Source organism: Sus scrofa, chromosome 10 (assembly GCF_000003025.6).
Source record: "Sus scrofa isolate TJ Tabasco breed Duroc chromosome 10, Sscrofa11.1, whole genome shotgun sequence".
NCBI classification, from domain to species: Eukaryota; Metazoa; Chordata; class Mammalia; order Artiodactyla; family Suidae; genus Sus; species Sus scrofa.
Window position 1 is genome coordinate 23,151,279 of NC_010452.4, and position 18,572 is coordinate 23,169,850.

The following is an 18,572-nucleotide window of genomic DNA, read 5'->3' on the forward strand; positions in this document are numbered from 1 at the left end:
GATTGGCGGGAGGGGGCGGCAGCCAGGGTCCCCAAGACAGAGAACCAGCGTGGTTCCCTGGACATAACAGAATCCCCTTTCCTAAGCCGTGGTGATTCTGAACAGGTCTCTGTCATACTGATCTCAAGGAACAAAAGAACACCCGCCATCAGGCCGAGAAGTAACAGCGGCAAAGACCATCCATCAGAGGTAAGGACTCCGGCTCGATTCCACAGTACAGCTTAGCCTGAAGCCCCAACCTCCAGATCAGCTGGGACCTGAGAGAGGTCAGTGACCTTTTCTGACTCTGGTGACATCAATCCACTGAAGTGAGGACTCTGTCCCTTTCCAGGCCCCTCATGAATATGCATAAGCCCGCAGCTTAAAGCCTCCCGGGTCTGGCTGTGGGCGACGGGCTTTGGGCAAGGGCCCGGTGGTCTCCTTACTGCTGTTCCCTTGGCCCCAGCCCTGGCTTGGTTGTCTTTGGCTCCACACCCACCAAGAGGCAGAGCCAGTTTGGGGATAACACTTAGACATTTTGAGAAGTCAAAACATTAAATTAACTTTGTGACCTTTTAATATGGGGAGGGAAGGAGTGATAATTATAGAAAAAAAAAATTAACGCTTCTTCTCAAAAAAAAGTTAACGCTTGGGAGTTCCCTTTGTGGCTCAGCAGAAACGAACCCAACTAGGACCCATGAAGATGCGGGCTCGATCCCTAGTTTCACTCAGTGGGCTGAGGATCTGGCATTGCCACAAGCTGTGGTGTAGGTCGAAGACACGGCTTGGACCCTGCATTGCTGTGGCTGTGGCACAGGCTGGCGGCTGTAGCTCTCATTCGACCCCTTGCCTGGGAACTTCCATATGCTGCACATGCAGCCCTAAAAAAACAAACAAACCAAAAAAATGCTTAAACAATTGTACATATAGAAATTTCCACACCCAATTTTACCAAAAAAGAAAGAGAGCTGGTGGTGACCAGGGCCCGGAGGGAGGAGACAGGGAGCTACAGGTTAGTGGGTCAGATGCTCAGCTGGGGAGACAAGAAAGTTCTGAGATGAGATGAGAAGGCTCTCCCCAGGCCTCTGCTCCACATCCATGGCACTTACCACTTCACAGCCACAGTACTTACTGTAATCTCTGGGCCGAGAGCAAGTCGTTTTTGGCACATTCGAAGTCTCTTGGCCCCTGGCTCATGAGCGCGTGTCTGCTGGAGGGCCGTTCCCCTCTCTGGACCTCTACTGGGTGGTTAAATCTAAAATAATGGTCTCCGCCAAGAATCAGCCGGTCACCCTAAAGCACACAAAAAAATGTATGGCCTGAGGTGAGTCTGCACCCCAAATTACATGGGACAATTCTTTATGCTCCACAGTTCACTATAACCTAGTACCACGCATGATAAACAGAAAAATCACAGCAACGAACATTAATTGGAGGCCTCTGTGTGCCAAGAGCTGTGTCCACACTTGGTGGCCACATCCTCTCACGAGCATGCGCATTCCATCCCAGTTCTAGGGATGAGGAGAGCGGATGGAGCAGGGGGAACAGTAACAATAGCAGCTCACTCTTTGTGACTCAGGTTCTTCCATCTGCTCCTCCCTGGGCCCTTCCTGAGACACACCCTGAAGCATGCTTGTTCTCCCAGCGCACTTATTCAAATGCTCTTGACACACCGTCACCCTGGCTTGGTGACACTTTAAAGGTTACGCAGCTCACGGCAGGGCCGGGGCTTCCACCCCGTCCAGCCTGGATTCCACAGCCCAGCTCTTCGGGGACATGGTGATGCTGCCGGGCAGCTTCCCGGGCGCAGGTCTTTGCACAGAGGAGGCAATTAGGGAGGTTACGGGAAAGAGAAGGCTGAAAACGGGAAGTCCTTTATCTCGTTCACCACTGGCCTCCAGAGCAGAGAACCCAGCTAAAAAAAAAAAAAAAAAAAAGAATGCCCCCTCAAAAAAAAAAGTTGGCGTTCCCGTCGTGGCTCAGTGATTAATGAATCCAGCTAGGAACCATGAGGTTGCAGGTTGATCCTGGCCTGCTCAGTGGGTTAAGGATCTGGTGTTGTCATGAGCTGTGGTGTAGGTCCAGACGCAGCTCGGATCTGGCGTTGCTGTGGCTGTGGTATATGCCGGCGGCTACAGCTCTGATTAGAACCCTTAGCCTGGGCACCTCCATATGCCGCAGGAGCAGCCCTAGAAAAGACAAAAAGACCAAAAAAAAAAAAAAAAAAAGGTTGCCCCAAGTCCAACAATTTCTGCCCTGTCAGCAGCAGCCAACTTACATGATGCAGTACCGTGGGCTGGGAGATCAGCTTTCCATTTACGTAGGTCTTTGCTTCGCCGGCTGGGGTGACAGTCACTGTCCGTCACAATTGTTGATGGTACTGCGAAGGGGGACACAAGAAAAAGGCAGCACAGGCAGTCCTCCTTAGGTTACTCCTTTGGCGTGAAGGTGCTTATCAGTTTGTGACAACAACAACTTAGGATTCTCCTCTTTTCCTCCCAATTCGAATTTGAAGTTCTGGTGAAAAAGCCTGACTTCTCTAGAAATTCTATCCACCAGTGGTGGAAAATTTTTCATTATAGGCCCTTTGATTATAACTACTTAAACATCCCCCCAAATTAAAAAAAAAAATACACATAGACAAACATGAAAGAAAAATATATTAAAATATTGACAATGGCTTACTTATGGATGGAACAGTTTTAAGTGTTTTTATTTTTACTTCCCTTACAGTCTAGTTGTACATATGAGTTTTAATAAGGGAATGAACATTTTCCTCTCACGAAAAGTGGGTAGCACGGAAAAGGAAAAGCATGGAGATTAAAGCATACTCCTTGGTCATGATTAACTGGGCCCTGACTATAAGACGATGCTGTGGAAAATCAGCTGTAAATGCTATGCATCCCTTTGAGTCTTTGGAGACAGAAAACAGGAAAGAAACTCCAAAGTCCAAATGTCTTTGGATTAATTAGACAGAAATAAAGAGCAAACTGCAGCGAACTGAGCCCTAAACAAACACCTCTAGCTCTAGAGGAGGCGCCAAGCTCTGCAATGAAAGAGCAGTAGTGTGTTTGGGTGCCTGGGGACGAGCACCTGAGAAGGACAGCTGGCCCTCGGCCTCCTGTCCTGACCAGGTAATGGTTTAAACAGCAACTTCTCTCTCCTAGTTCTTTTTTTTTTTTTTTTTTTTTTTTGGTCTTTTTGCCATTTCTTGGGCCGCTCCCGCGGCATATGGAGGTTCCTAGGCCAGGGGTCAAATCGGAGCTGTAGCTGCCAGCCTATGCCAGAGCCACAGCAATGCAGGATCCGAGCCGTGTCTGCAACCTACACCACAGCTCTCGGCAATGCTGGATCCTTAACCCACTGAGCGAGGGCAGGGATCGAACCCACAACCTCATGGTTTCGGGTCGGATTCGTTAACCAGTGCGCCATGACGGGAACTCCTCTCTCTCCTAGTTCTATCTGCTCTGCCCTCATGAAGCTCAAGGTCCAGGGAGTAAGACAAACACTGAGCCTGTACTAAAAGGGAAACCCCAAGTGCCCGCAAGTGGGGACTTCCTGGTCCCCAACTTGACTCTCAGTGCTTTGGGGAGCACGTTCTGCATCTTTGGCACAGGGTAAATAAGACAGGACTTATTTGCAACACTGGATTAAGACAGAGAAAGCAATTAACAGGCGAGTAAGAGGATCAGAGGAATAGGAGCAGCACCACGCCAGGTTCAAAGACATCACGGAGCTCAAATAACTAAGCCTGGGCAATGTTAGTGAGAAAACACATTGTATTTCTGGAAGTTTTTGCGTGAACACTGTAGATCACACACACAAAAAAAACCCCATATGTTATTTAATACATGGTATTGGTAGAATTAGTTATTCACATGGACAATAAATGAATTTAAATCCCACTTCACACCAAACAAAAAAACCCCTGCTACGTAGGGGACTTCAATCTGAAAGCAAAATTTCAAAACATTTAGAAGAGGGAGTTCTCATGGTGGCGCAGCAGAAACAAATGCGACTAGGAACCATGAGGTCGTGGGTTCGATCCCTGGCCTCGCTCAGTGTGTTGGGGATCCCATGTTGCCATAAGCTGTGGTGTAGGTCACGGATGAGGCTCGGATCCAGCATGTTTGTGGCGGTGGCTGTGGTGTAGGCCAGGAGCTGTATCTCCGACCAGACCCCTAGCTTGGGAACCTCCATATGCCACAAGTGTGGCCCTAAAAAAAAAGACAAAAAGAAAAAAGAAAAAAAATATTTAGAAGATAATTTAGGAGAATATCTCCATGACCTCCATATAGAAAGAGTTTCTTCAACAAGACAAAAGAACCGATAACCGCAAAGGAAAACACAGATAAATGAATATACAACACTAAGAACTCTGATCCACCCAAAGGCACCTAACAGAGTGAAAAGGTCAGCCAAGCACTGGAAAACAGTTACCACACATAAGACTCACAAAAGCTTGGCAACCAGAATATATAAAGAACTCCAAGAAATTATGGAGAAGAAAACAAACAATACATTGAAAAATGGACAAAGACATGAACAGGCAAGTTACAGAAAAGCAAACAAAAGTGGCCAATGAATATATGAAGATTATGAGTCAGGAAAATGCAAATGGAATCCCCAGCGAGATGCCATCTCACGTCCACCTGACAGTACTAAGTGTTGGCGAGAAGGTGGGGTAACAGCCACCCCCAGAGCCAGGGACCCGACAATCATCCTGGAAGATGGTTTGAAATTACCTCGGAAGGGGATAAGCCCATATCCTATAGCCTACTCGTAGACTGACAACTTAAGAGGGCTTCCCAGGAATTCCCACTGTGGCTCAGGGAAACGAATCTGACTAGCATCCATGAAGACCCAAGTTTGATCCCTGGCCTCACTCAGTGGGTTAAGGATCCAGTGTTGCCATGAGCTGTGGTGTAGGTCGCAGACACGGCTTGGAACCTGTGTTGTTGTGGCTGTGGTGTAGGCTGGTGGCTACAGCTCCAATTCAGTCCCTAGCCTGGGAACCTCTGTATGCCTTGGGTGTGGCCCTAAAAAGAAAAAAAGAAAAAAAAAGAGTGCTTCCCAAACTTGAGAATTATTGTTACAGGGTGCGTGGAAAATCACCACACTCAAACCACCCACCGGGACAAAGAAAGGCCTGGCCACCTGGTTCTGAGGGACTGCCTTGAGGGCCCTGTCCCTTTATCACCCAGGAAATCTGCTCTGGAGAAGCCCTTCCTGTTGGTACCAGGAGATGCAGGACTGCGGGAGCCGAAGGCCAGAAACAACTGACACGCCTATGAGCAAAGCCAAGGGTAACCTCACACAGTTGGATACTTTGCAGGATCAACACAGGGAGATCTGGAAAACATGCTGGGGAGCTGAAAGAGTTTGCAATTACTATCACCCCAACAATATAAGTAGTTGCGTTCAATTCCTCGGAAGAAAATTTTTTTTTTTTTTGTCTTTTTGCCATTTCTTGGGCCACTCCCATGGCATATGGAGTTTCCCAGGCTAGAGGTCTAATCGGAGCTGTAGCTGCCAGCCTATGCCAGAGCCACAGCAACGCGGGATCTGAGCCGCGTCTGCAACCTACACCACAGGTCACGGCAACGCCGGATCGTTAACCCACTGAGCAAGGGCAGGGATCGAACCCGCAAGCTCATGGTCCTTAGTCGGATTCGTTAACCACTGCGCCACGACGGGAACTCCGGAAGAAAATTTTTAAGTCTGTCAACCCAACCCGAAATCCTGCCACAGATGAAGGAGACTCGTTTCCTTTTGTGCCTGCGATCGTACCTCCGAGAAAAGAAATTATCCCTCAGGCAAAAGACCAAGTGCACAGAATAGAAACAGAGCCTATGACACCGTTCCCATGTCACAGAACCCTGGGCACACCTGTGTTCCCGGCCGCCAAGCCCTGCGGGCTTCTCCCAGGGAGCAGGGGTATCGGCGCGGGAGACCCAGGGGAGCAGCGTACCAGTGATGGTCGGCGATCAGCACCCCCGACAAGCGAATGTCGTGCCTCGAGTCGGGCTTATCCTTTCCCACCGTGGTCGCTCCCTCCTTGATCACGTATAACAGGATCTCCGACAGCTGTGGGTCCTCGCTGAGATTGACCAGGTTCGGCAAGCGGTTGTCCATTTGCAACGTGATCCCTGCTTTCTAGGAGGAGTCAGAGAAAGGCTCACCCTCAGCCAGAAGCACGAAACTGTGAAATCCACCGAAAAGCAACGGTCTCCGTTCAACAGTAAAATCAGGAAATTCAGTTTCTTAGAAACCCGCTCCTCGAGCTTCCCTGTAAGTGTGGCCACCATCCTTCTTAAACTTCTGGCCCTGCTGGCCCGGGGTGGCCCTACCCGTCACCATCCTGAGCCCACTTGGGACCCCGTCCAGTGTCACAGGCCACACCTGCTGCACCACAGCCGTCACCTCCGCCTCCTGACGCCCTGTCAACAGCCCTCCTGTTTTCAGTCCTTCTTAACGCCCCCTGCCGAGTGCATCCTACTGAATTCACACGCAAAACGTCTCAAACGCCAGTTCCCTGGTCAACGGTTTCCCACTTCCTACAGCATAAACCCCAAATTCCTTGGCCTGGAAATCGAGCCCTTAAGGAACTAACCGTAACTTGTGTCCTTCCAACCGCATCCCCTGCCCCGTGACCTCACACGAGCGCCCGCTGGGTCCTAATACTTCTTTATACGAATTCCCTCTACGGTGATGCTTCTTTGCACAGTGTCAGTGCGCAGCGAGGAGTTCAGAAATTCAATCCGTATATTTAGCGGTGTATTCCTTTGCAAATTTTCAAGCCAGTTTTGAAAGAGTTGAAATATTACCTGTAACTCCTTTGTGACTTGAAGTTTTCTTTGTTCAGCTTGTTCAAGTTTTTCTTTCCACATTCTTTCAAAGACAAGCGAAATAACAGAGTGAAAAATACGCGGGTGTATAAGATTGAAAAGCAAGAGACAATCAATGCTGGTCAGGAAACTACTTCGGAATATTCAAAATGTGACCGTCTAGGGAGGAGCTTCTCTGTTCAAGGGGGGGGAGGGTACAGGCCGACTCAGGAGCCTCCCCTCCCCCACGCCTCCCACCCCCCACACACCCCTCCCCCGAGGCCAGTCCAATCTTTCCAGCCACACGATGAGCATCTAAGGTAGCAACCAGAGCCCACCTCTGCATTTCTGCCATGTCCCTCTCCTGTTGGTGTAGCTTCATCCTTAAGGATGTTATTTCTTGCCGACAGAGCCTATATCGCTCGGGGTCAATATTTTGACTGTTTCTTCGAGCAGCTTTTAACTTTTCAATTTCTGCTTTCAATTCTAAATAAAAGTAAAAAGATGCAGGATTAATAACATTGCCATATAGTAGTTTCCAAGCTAGACATCATCCTCCAATCTTCTGTTTTATTTGAAGTTTTAAGCACTACTAAGTAAAACAGCATACTTGCAGAAATTTTCATTTAATTACATAAATCTCTACCTAACCTTAACCTGAAAAATTGCTCCCACATTAGTGACTCTTCCTCCCTCATAAACAGGATGGCCATATAACGCAGTGTCCAAAGGGGGGGGGGCTGCTGAGAAGGAGGGGGGACACTGTCAATGACCCTGTGACGACAGATGTAAACGAGAACCACCCCAGGCCAACCTACTCATGAGGGCCTGTTGGAGAACGAGCAAAGATTGCTCAAGCTGGAATCCAGAATATTTTTCTAAGTTCTTTTTTTGTTTTACAGGGCCACACCTGCAGCATACGGAAGTTCCCAGGTTAGGGGTCAAATCAGAGCTGCAGCTGCCGGCCTACACCACAGCCACAGCCACAGCCACCCAGGATCCAAGCCAAGTCTGCGACCTACACTGCAGCTCATGGCAACACCAAGTCCTTAACCCACTGAGCGAGGCCAGGGATCGAACCTGCGTCCTCATAGAGATGCAGGGTTCTTAACCCAGTAAGCCACTATGGGAACTCCCCAGCATACTCATTTTTAATGCCAGTGGTCCCGTGTATAGAGGAGAGGGATGAGGCTGCACAGACCAAGACCCCTGGCGGGAGGAGGAAGCTTAGCTGAAGCCAGGCCTGGGCCAGAAACCCAGGACCACGCAGCCCCAGCCCAGTGGACTAAGCAGGAGAGAGCTGAGAAAGAGAGCGATGGAGGAGCGGTCCCGGGAGGGGAAAGAAAGGCCATCACCGTCACAGCGTGACGCCTACGCCACCCGGTCAAGGTGATCTTCCTGTGCACTTGCTGTTCCCCGTCACCCCCTCTGTTTCCTACACTTTTTCTGGCTTTCCCCCTCTTTCTCACCCCTGTCCCCACCCTCCTTCCCCTCCCTCCTGCATCTGTGCAGAATGCCTGGGCTCTCCTACTCAGGCCCGGGGCAGTGTCTTTAACTTTCTTGGTCTGTACACGGACTTTCACGACCGACGTGAACATCGGAGGCTCAACTCCTGAAGAGCAACTCTCAAATCTGTGGGATGCGTTTCACCTCGAATCAGCTTCGCGCTCATGTCCTCGTTGACCTTGGCGACGTTGACGATGGTCCGGGCCTGGGCGGCGTACCTCAGCGTGCTCAGCGTCTCCTCCACGCTGCTGGCGGCCGGGCTGACGGTGGCGACCATCGAGGTTTTTGAATTTCCACTCAGACTCTCCTTTAACAGCCTTCAAGGAAAAAAGACTCAATTAGACTCTGCTCCTCCAATGACCCAGTAACAACCATTACCTGGAGAGCAATGGGACAGATAGTACAGAGTTACACTTTGTACCCAAAGACAGTTTTGGAATTCTTTGGTATTTGCAGCTGTTTTTAGATCTCGTGAGCACTTTATTTCCTCTTACGCTTTTTTTTTTTTTTTTTTTTTTTTAGGGCCACACCCACAGCATATGGGGGTTCCCAGGCTAGGGGTCGAATGGGAGCTACAGCTGCCGGCCTATGCGGGAACCAAGCTGCGTCAGCTCATGGCAACGTCAGATCCTTAACTGACTGAACGAGGCCAGGGATCGAACCCGCAACCTCAGGGTTCCTAGTCGGATTCTTTTCCGTTGCACCACAACAGGAACGCCCCTCTTACACTTTTTATATTGTTTGCGAAGTGACAGTCTGTGCGGAGATTTTAAAATGAAACATCTAATATTTAGTAAAACCCTCCTCGCCACACCAGCCCATGAGAGACTCTAGGACATCTCTGTATTTCCATGGTAACCACAACTCTTCAGAGATGCTGCTCAAGAAGTGCAGAAAATGATGGCTGAACATGCAAGCACAAATTGTTTTCCATAGAGGCAAAGGCCTTATTTTAGAGGGAAAATGGTAGGAGACTAAAAAGCCTATTTTTCTTTATGCAGAATGAATTATTCTTAACTTCCAAAAGTTATTCTTAGTTTTCAAAAGGCATAAAAAAAATAGATTTGCCTTATAAGTTTTGGGGTGGCAAGTGCACTACAGTAAGTCAATTATAAAAAGATACACCGCCATCAAATAGAGACACAGGATTCTCAGAATTGGACATCAATTTTTTTTTTTTCGCTTTTTAGGGCTGCAGCTGCAACATTTGGAGGTTCCCAGGCTAGGGGTCGAATCGGAGCTGCAGCTACCAGCCTATGCCACAGCCACAGCCACAAAGGATCCGAGCCATGTCTTCAGCCTACTCTGCAGTTCACGGCAATGCTGGATCCTTAATCCACTAAGTGAGGCCAGGGATTGAACCCACGACCTCATGGATACTAGTTGGGTTCATTCCTGCTGAGCCATGATGGGAACAGCCCTGGATATTAAATCTTGACTGTGTAATCTGAGTGTAATATATGGGAAATTAAACAGTCATTAGTGAAAACACTTTTTGAATGAGCCAGTGTGTGCTCAGCAAGCGACACTACCCGATTCCACTTCACATACACACTAAAACGTTAGGTGACACCCTCTAGGCTCCAGCAGCAGGTGCTAGTAACAGTAAGCATAATAAGAGTTGCTGACACCGACTCGGCACGCGCTGTGCATTAAGAGGTTTACCTGCATTGTTTAACGCTCACCATAACCCAAAAGACAGGCATTGATATCGTCCCCATTTTACAGATGAAGAAAATGGGCTGCAGGGCTGTTAAGTGACCTACACGAAGTCCCAGAGCTGGTGGGCAGCCTGGCTCCCAAACCCCCACGGCTTACCACTGTCCCCGGGTTACCCAGAGTCCGTCTACACGCCTCCTCCTGAGGCAGTCGCTGTGTTTTCACACAGTTCTTTACACGCAAAAGCCACTTGCCAGGTAAGGACGGATTCTCGATAAGGAATGAAGGCCCTCTTCCCGCCGGCCTGCTCGGACAGCGCGGAGACCACCTTGCCCAGGGTCAGCAGGGACTTGTTAATGCTCACGCCCTCCTGGGGACAAGATGGAACATTCCACAGTCACTGCTCAGCAATCCCTTCATTTCACAAAGTGTATTTCTTCCCTCAGAAAATTGCTGGGTGCTTCCTTTCTTCCCCAAACTACCAACGTTCTCAGGACTCAAAATTCACTCATTGTCTTCAAAAAGCATCATAACCAGGAACTGTGGATCCCTCCTTCGGCCTCAGCAGCACAGTCTCTACCGTGCAAGGAAAGGCGGTTCTTGCTGTTACATAAGCACAGCCTGAGACCTCCTTAAAACAACACCTGGGATGAGGCTCCCCCCGCCGCCGCCCCCTCCACCAAGAGGACGGCACCCTTTACCCTCAGCCGCTCCCCGCTGCTCTGAGTCGCCCAGCAGCGCTCACTGCCCGCCAGGTCCACCAGGTTTATGCGGCTCCGGATCCTGTGGTCAAGCTCCTCCCCTTCCACAAATTCTGTCTGGAGCAAAATACCGAAATAAAAAATCATTAAGTTCTTCTATGCCTTTCCATCAGTGTCTGTAAGACAGAATGTTAGACAAGATTACAGACCACTCATTTACCACTGAAACTATCCCTCCTTGAATCTGTGACAATTTATAACAATACACCGAGCAGAGCTTGCCCTGTGCCCAAATAGAAGAATGGCTTTGAAGGTCTAAAACCCCACGACTACTCAATTACAAAGGAAAAGGCTGACTGTACAAACGTGTTATCTCAGCATTAAAGGGGCAAAGTATTTAAAAACAAAATAAAGGTCCGACAGCCGAGAAAATTTTGAGGAATTCTAATAGCCAAAGGAATATTACATAGCTATGAAAAATAATATTTTTCAGGGTTTTTTTTTTTTTTTTGCTTTTTAGGGCCATACCTGCAGCATATGGAAGTTCCCAGGCTCGGAGTCAAATCGGAGCTACAGCTGCTGACCTACACCACAGCCACACAACACAGAATCCAAGCCGCCTCTACAACCTACACCACAGCTCACGGCAACGCCGGATCCTTAACCCACTGAGCAAGGCCAGGGATCGAACCCGCATCCTCACAGATACTAGTCAGATTTGTTTCTGCTGTGCCACAATGGGAACTACCCACAAATAATTTTAACAGCATAATACTGTAGCAGATTTTCTAAATTTAAGTGTGATTATAAAAAAACTGAAGGATTATATATCGAAGTGTTTAGAGGGATTTTATTGTAGTAATAGAACCTATGGCTGAATTATTTAAAATTTTTCACTGGGAGTTCCCATCCTGGCTCAGTGGTTAACGAATCTAACTAGGAACCATGAGGTTGTGGGTTCGATCCCTGGCCTTGTTCAGTTGGTTAAGGATCTGGCGTTGCCGTGAGCTGTAGTGTAGGTTGCAGATGCGGCTCGAATCCTGCATTGCTGTGGCTGTGGTGTAGGCCGGCGGCTACAGCTCCAATTAGACCCCTAGCCTGGGAACCTCCATATGGAACGGGAGCGGCCCTAGAAATGGCAAAAAGACAAAAATAAATAAATAAATAAAATCTTCTAACTTCTGATATGTTTTTTCAAATACTATATAACTATCATGTATTATTGATAATATATTTTCATATATTGATATGACAATGCCAATATCATAATAAATTAATAATCATGTTATTGCTTTTTTTTTTTGTCTTTCTGTTTCTTAGGGCCATACCTGCAGCATATGGAGGTTCCCAGGCTAGGGGTCAAATCAGAGCTGTAGCCACTGGCCTACACCACAGCCACAGCGACGTGGGACCCGAGCCCTGTCTGCAACCTACACTACAGCTCACGGCAACGCCAGATCCTTAACCTCTGCGCCACGCCGGGAACTCCTGTTATTGCTCTTTAAAACCATGAGAAAAACATATGGCCATATATGGCAAAAGTCATGCAGAGTTCTTATGCAGAGGCCCTCGAGTCCAACAATGTTGTCTATTTATACGACCGTACTTTTACCTTTGATTTAAAGAAGAAAACAAGGAAACCATGAAACGTGAATATGCCATCTTACCTAGGAAACCAATCAACAGACAATACCTTGGTCTGGGTCATCATCAGGGTGAGAACCGTGTGGGAGCGCGAGCTTTTGTCATTCATTCCAGTGGCCGCAGTCGCCTTCTGTTTATTTCCCAGCTCCAGCCAAATCTAGGGAGAAGCGTGGGGGGGGGGGGGGGGTTCAGGCCTGCAGATCGCGGCCGCCAGAGCAAATTAAAGCACAAGGTCAAAAGCACATTTGGTTATATATGCACATTCATAATCAGTTTATACAATAAGATTATTAATAAATGTTTCTTTAGTAAAATGTATTCCCATTGTCTACTTTTCTTTTCTTTTTTTTTTTTGTCACGAAAATTTGAATCAGGAAATGATACCTTTATTTAATGTTTGGTTTTTATTTTTTGCTTTTTTTTTAGGGCCACACCATCATCATGCGGAAGTTCCCAGGCTAGGCGTCAAATTGGAGCTGTAGCTGCTGGGCTACACCACAGCCACAGCCACAGCCACAGCCACAGCCACAGCCACAGCCACAGCAATGGGGGGATCCGAGCCTCGTCTGTGATCTCCACCATAGCTCAGGGCAACACCACATCCTTAACCCACTGAGCGAGGCCAGGGATCAAACCCACATCCCCCTGGTTCCTAGTTCCTCAGTTAACCACTGAGCCACAAAGGGAACTCCCAGGAAATGATACCTTTAAAAGCCTCTATCTATGACTCTAAACTTGCATGATGACCATTTGAAATTCTTAGTTCAGAAGATTCTTTTTTTTTTTCTAAGGGCCACACCACAGAATATGGAAGTTCCCAGGCTGAGAGTCCAACCGGAGCTGCAGCTACCAACCTACACCACAGCCACAGCAACTCAAGATCTGAGCCTCATCTGCAACCTACCCCATAGCTCACGACACCACTGGATCCTTCACCCACTGAGCGAGGCCAGGGATTAAACACGCATTCTCATAGATACCAGTCACAATGGGAACTTGAAAGAATGATTCTTTTGATTATTGTTTACACAAACAAAAGCTGTTCATTACAAACTAATAAGATCAGCCTTTCATTTATGCAAACAGTAAGCCTCGGGAAATATTCTTATGAATACTTATGATTCTAATCTTTCTATCAAGTGGAAAGAAGACAAATTCAATCAGCCTTACCTGGATATCAGAGTAAGAACTGACAACATTCCTGTCAAAAAAGCAAAAAGACAAAATTGATTTCACCAATGATCGCACTTTTGTTCTTATAAAACAACCACCCTTCAACTACATAATTACTCTCTGAGGATCAGGTGGAATAATTCATAGGTATTATTATACTGATTCCTACAGAATCCTTCATTTTCTCCACGTTCAAAGGTAGGAAATAAAATGTTTTAACTTTACCGAATTTTTTTAAAGTATGATTTTTCTTAATATAATGAAGCACCTTAGCAACTTAACATTGTAATATCCAAGTCTAGGTCATGAGACCAAAAGATAAACGTTAACCTCTGTGCATAGGCAGAGGCATAGGTATGTGTACCTGTATAGACAGGTGTGGTTAGGCCGAGGTTCACATATAGGTACATATGTAGGTATATGAATAGGTACATTACCCGTACAGGTGAGTATGATCAGGCATAGGCATAGATGGAGGCATAGGTACAGGTACATGTATTGATGGGTGTGGTTAGACCGAGGTACACACACAGGTATATATATATATAGGTATATGAATAGGTGGGGTACCTGTATAAGTGGGTATGATTAGACAAAGGCATAGGTACACGTACCCGTATAGACAGGGCTGGTTAGGCCGAGGCTCACATATAGGTACATATACAGGTATATGAATAGGTGCAGGTGCCTGTATGGGTGAGTATAATCAGGCAAAGGCATAGGTGTAGGTACCTGTATTGATGGGTGTGGTTAGGCCAAGGTACACACACAGGTACATATACAGGTATATGAATAGGTACAGGTACCTGTATAGGCGGGTATGATCAGGCATAGGTATACATATGTGTATTGATGGGTGTGGTTAGGCCAAGGTACACACACAGGTACATACAGAGGTATATGTACCTATATAGACAGGTATGTTAGGCTAAGGCACACTTATAGGTACACATATAGGTATAAGATCAGGTATAGGTATATAGGGGTGTGGTTGGCACAGGCAGAGGTACACGGGCGTAGTTAGGCTGGCATGGATGCGTCTCAGCACAACCCCAGAGTGACTAAATGGGCCCAAATCCATACCTGGTCGTCTCCTTTTCCTTTGAGAAAGCACCTGGAGTATTAAAAGCCACACAAATGACTCTCGGCATACTGCTAACTCTAAACACTGAACTCGGCACGGATCCCCTCTTCAGCTTAGACTAATACATTTTAAAAAGGCAGCTCCAGAGCGAAGCCTTGACTTAACAGGGAAGCAGGGGAAAGGGAGAAAAGCCAAATATCTCCCATTCAGTGTAATTACGCCTCTACGCAGACCCATCACAGGTGCGGCAAGAGAGGCAAATACACAAACCAGCAGCTTACACTGTCTGGAAAGAGGAGGATAACATCCAGGGTGGAAGACCAGTCACCCAGAGGCCCCCCAGAGAGCCCGAGGTCCCCCCCTCCAAGCCCCCACTCACGTGGACAGGCCCTCGACGTAGGGCCCAGAGGCCGGGTGCTCCCGCACTCTTAGCTGTGGGGCAAAGAGCCGTAATAAGAGCAAGATAGGAGTTTCATGGGAAACAGAATTTCTAGTCATCTTCTTTTCTATGTTTTGAGTCTGAGGTAAAGAGATTCATTTCTACTTTGCCCAGAAATAAATACAAAAGTGAGTTCTCACCAAAAAGCCCATCTCTAAGGCATTAAGAAGCAGTCTCAAGACCACAAAGTGCTCGCCCTCGCACAGGACTCCACAGCACGAGACAGCATCAAATATCTGATTGGTTTTTTGATTCCTAAGTCTTGCCCAGCCTATTAGTGACATGCTTTCTTTTTTGGTTTTTCGTTTTTTTGTTTTTGTTTTTGTTTTTTGTCTTTTTGCCTTTTCTAGGGCCGCTCCCATGGCATATGGAGGTTCCCAGGCTAGGGGTCCAATAGGAGCTATTGCTGCTCGCCTACACCAGAGCCACAGCAACACGGGATCTGAGCCACATCTGTGACCTACACCATAGCTCACGGCAACATCCCTAACCCACTGAGCGAGGCCAGGGATCAAACCCGCAACCTCATGGTTCCCAGTCGGATTCGTTATCCACGACGGGAACTCCAATGATATGCTTTCAACTAGCTTTCTGAAATAGGTTCAGTAAATTTGAGACAGGTAACATTTTTCAGTTTTACATTACGCATTTTAAACTCTGTCAGTAGAAATTTAAAACACAAAGAAGTCATAGCAGGAAATGCCAAGTTTTAAATTTCTCGATGTTGCCCAAAGCAAACCGCATGACCTTGAGCAAGACAAGTGACCTCTTTAGATTTTAGTTTCTAGCGCGCCACAGTCCTTTTCAAAATTAAATTTTATTTATTTATTTTTTGCTTTTTAGAGCTGCACACATGAATGTGGAGGTTCCCGGGCTAGGGGTCAAATCAGAGCTACAGCTGGCCTATACCACAGCCACAGCCACGCCAGATCTGAGCTGCGTCTGCGACCTACACCACAGCTCAGGGCAACACCAGATCCTTAACCCACTGAGCGAGGCCAGGGATCGAACCGCCACCTCATGGTTCCCAGTGGATTCGTTTCTGCTGCACCACGACAGGAACTCCTCAAAATTAAATTTTAATTCTAATAGCAGCTTTTTAAAAAAGTCTATGCCTTTGTGAAACTTTCTATTTCACAGAAAATATTAGCTATAAGATATCAACTTGCTAAATAATCCAGCAAATTACATATTCTATAATAAGTAATAACAACATAGTTTTTAGGACTTTTACTGCTTTTTTGGCTTTACAGACTTTTTAGCAATTTGGTATCTGACATAAAGGTCCAACTAAATCTTGGACTATGTTAACTTTTAATGTCCACTAACAATAATGTTCACCTTATTTACTAAATAGCAATGTAATCAGACTGTAGATCCCAAGCACGTGTACCACATAAGAGCATTTTTGTAAAAATGTAACCCATAGAGCATCTTGAGAACTAATTATATACACTGATAAAAACAGAAATTGCAAACAAATAATAAAATCTTTAATCTTACTGTTGGCTTTCGCTGCCCATTTTCACCTTTACAAACGAGAAGGTCATGAATTTTTTCATTGTATACTTCAAAGTAGCTCATTTCAAGGTGATAGCTGACCTAGCGGGAACAGAAACACAGCACTGACTTCCTGCAAACATCCTTGCATTTTTGATAAATCATATCTGATAAGGGTCAAGTATTCAGAATATATAAAGAACTCTTATAACTCAACAAAAGAAACACTGCGATCAATTAAAAACGGGCAAAGGCCTGAACAGATATTCCTCCAAAGAAGACATACAAATGGCCCACAGGTGTAGGAAAAGGAGTCTCGCATCATTAGTCAGGAAGGACTTGTCAAGTCAAAACCACTTTGTTTTTGTTTGTTTTTTGTCTTTTTTTGTCTCTTTAAGGCCTCACCCGCAGCATATGGAGGTTCCCAGGCTAGGGGTCCAGTTGGAGCTGTAGCGCCAGCCTACACCACAGCCACAGCGACGTGGGATCTGAGCTGCGTCTGTGATCTACACCACAGCTCACAGCAACACTGGATCCTTAACCCACTGAGCGAGGCCAGGGATTGAACTCGCATCCTCCTGGATGCTAGTCGGGTTCGCTAACCGCTGAGCCACGATGGGAACTCCTCAAAACCGCTTTGCATCCCCTAGGTTGGCTCCAATCAGGGAATGGAGAACAACAAATGCCGATGAGGGAGGTGGAGGAACCCGAGCCCTCCAGCTGCTGGTGGAAGAGTGGGCGGTTTCTCAAAAGGCTGAGCAGAGAGTTACTATATATAAACCCAGTGACCTTCCTCCCATCTACCCAAAAGAAAGTCACAAATAAATTCAAAGAGAAGGGAGTTCCTGTTGTGGCTCAGCAGGTTACAAACCCGACTAGGAGCCATGAGGATGCAGGTTCGATCCTGGTCTTTCTTGGTAAGTTAAGGATCCAACATTGGCAGGAGCTGTGGTGTAGGTCGCAGACGCAGCTTGGATCTGGCGTTGCTGTCGCTGTGGTGGAGGCCAGCAGCTGCAGCTTTGATTCAGCCCCTAGCCTGGGAACTTCCATAGGCTGCAGGTGTGGCCCTAGAAACCAAAATAAATAAAGAAATAGATAAATTTAAAAATTACTCAAATAAATGGTGTACCGGAGTTCCTGTGGTGGCGCAGCAGAAATGAATCCGACTAGGAACCATGAGGTTGCGGCTGGATCCCTGGCCTCACTCAGTGGGTTAAGGATCTAGCTGTTGCTGTGGCTGTGGTGTAGGTGGCAACTACAGCTCCGATTAGAGCCCTAGCCTGGGAACCTCCACATGACATGGGTACGACCCTAGAAAAGACAAAAAAAAAAAAAAAAAAAAAAGAGGTACAATGTTCAGAGTAGCACTGTTTATAATTGCTGAAACACGGAAAAGCCTACATGTCCATCACCTGATGAACGCCTGAGCAAAACTGCTGTGGTCACACAACAGAATGTTAGCCATAGGAAGGAGTGGAGTGTAACAGCCACGTGCCAGAAAGCTGGTGAGCTTCTGTTGCGTGATACTCCCTTCGCGGGAAACGTCCCAAATAGGTAAAGCCACAGAGACAGGAGTGGAGGTTGAGGGGAGGGGAACAGGTCACCACTACTTGATGGCGCAGGGTCTCCTCTGGGGGTGATGAAGATCTTCTGGACCCAGACAGAGGTGGCAGCAGTGGCACAACGTTATGAATGCGCTAAATGCCACTGTGTGTTTTCTTTCTTTCTTTCTTTTTTTTTTTTTTTTTTGGTCTTTTTAGCATTTCTTGGGCCACTCCTACGGCATACGGAGGTTCTCAGGCTAGGGGTCGAATCGGAGCTGTCGCCACTGGCCTACACCAGAGCCACAGCAACGCAGGATCCGAGCCGCGTCTGCAACCTACACCACAGCTCACGGCAGTGCCAGATCCTTAACCCACTGAGCAAGTCCAAGGATCGAACCCGCAACCTCATGGTTCCTAGTCAGATTTGTTAACCACTGTGCCACGATGGGAACTCCACTGTGTTTTCTATTTTAAAAGGGCTGATGTTGTGTGAATTTTATCTCAAAAAAGAAAATT

General features: G+C 47.0%; 1 protein-coding gene across 1 annotated transcript in view; it reads right to left on the bottom strand.

The window, feature by feature from the left end:
* KIF14 (kinesin family member 14) overlaps positions 1-18,572 on the bottom strand; it is a 54,541-nt gene that overhangs the window by 27,900 nt on the left and 8,069 nt on the right. Inside the window, 13 exon segments of the mRNA XM_021064497.1 lie at positions 1,112-1,272; positions 2,258-2,337; positions 2,340-2,359; positions 5,951-6,135; positions 6,807-6,870; positions 7,145-7,292; positions 8,457-8,629; positions 10,226-10,341; positions 10,673-10,789; positions 12,366-12,473; positions 13,487-13,517; positions 14,953-15,005; positions 16,516-16,614. Of these exon segments, the coding sequence (XP_020920156.1) occupies positions 1,112-1,272; positions 2,258-2,337; positions 2,340-2,359; positions 5,951-6,135; positions 6,807-6,870; positions 7,145-7,292; positions 8,457-8,629; positions 10,226-10,341; positions 10,673-10,789; positions 12,366-12,473; positions 13,487-13,517; positions 14,953-15,005; positions 16,516-16,614 (1,355 nt within the window).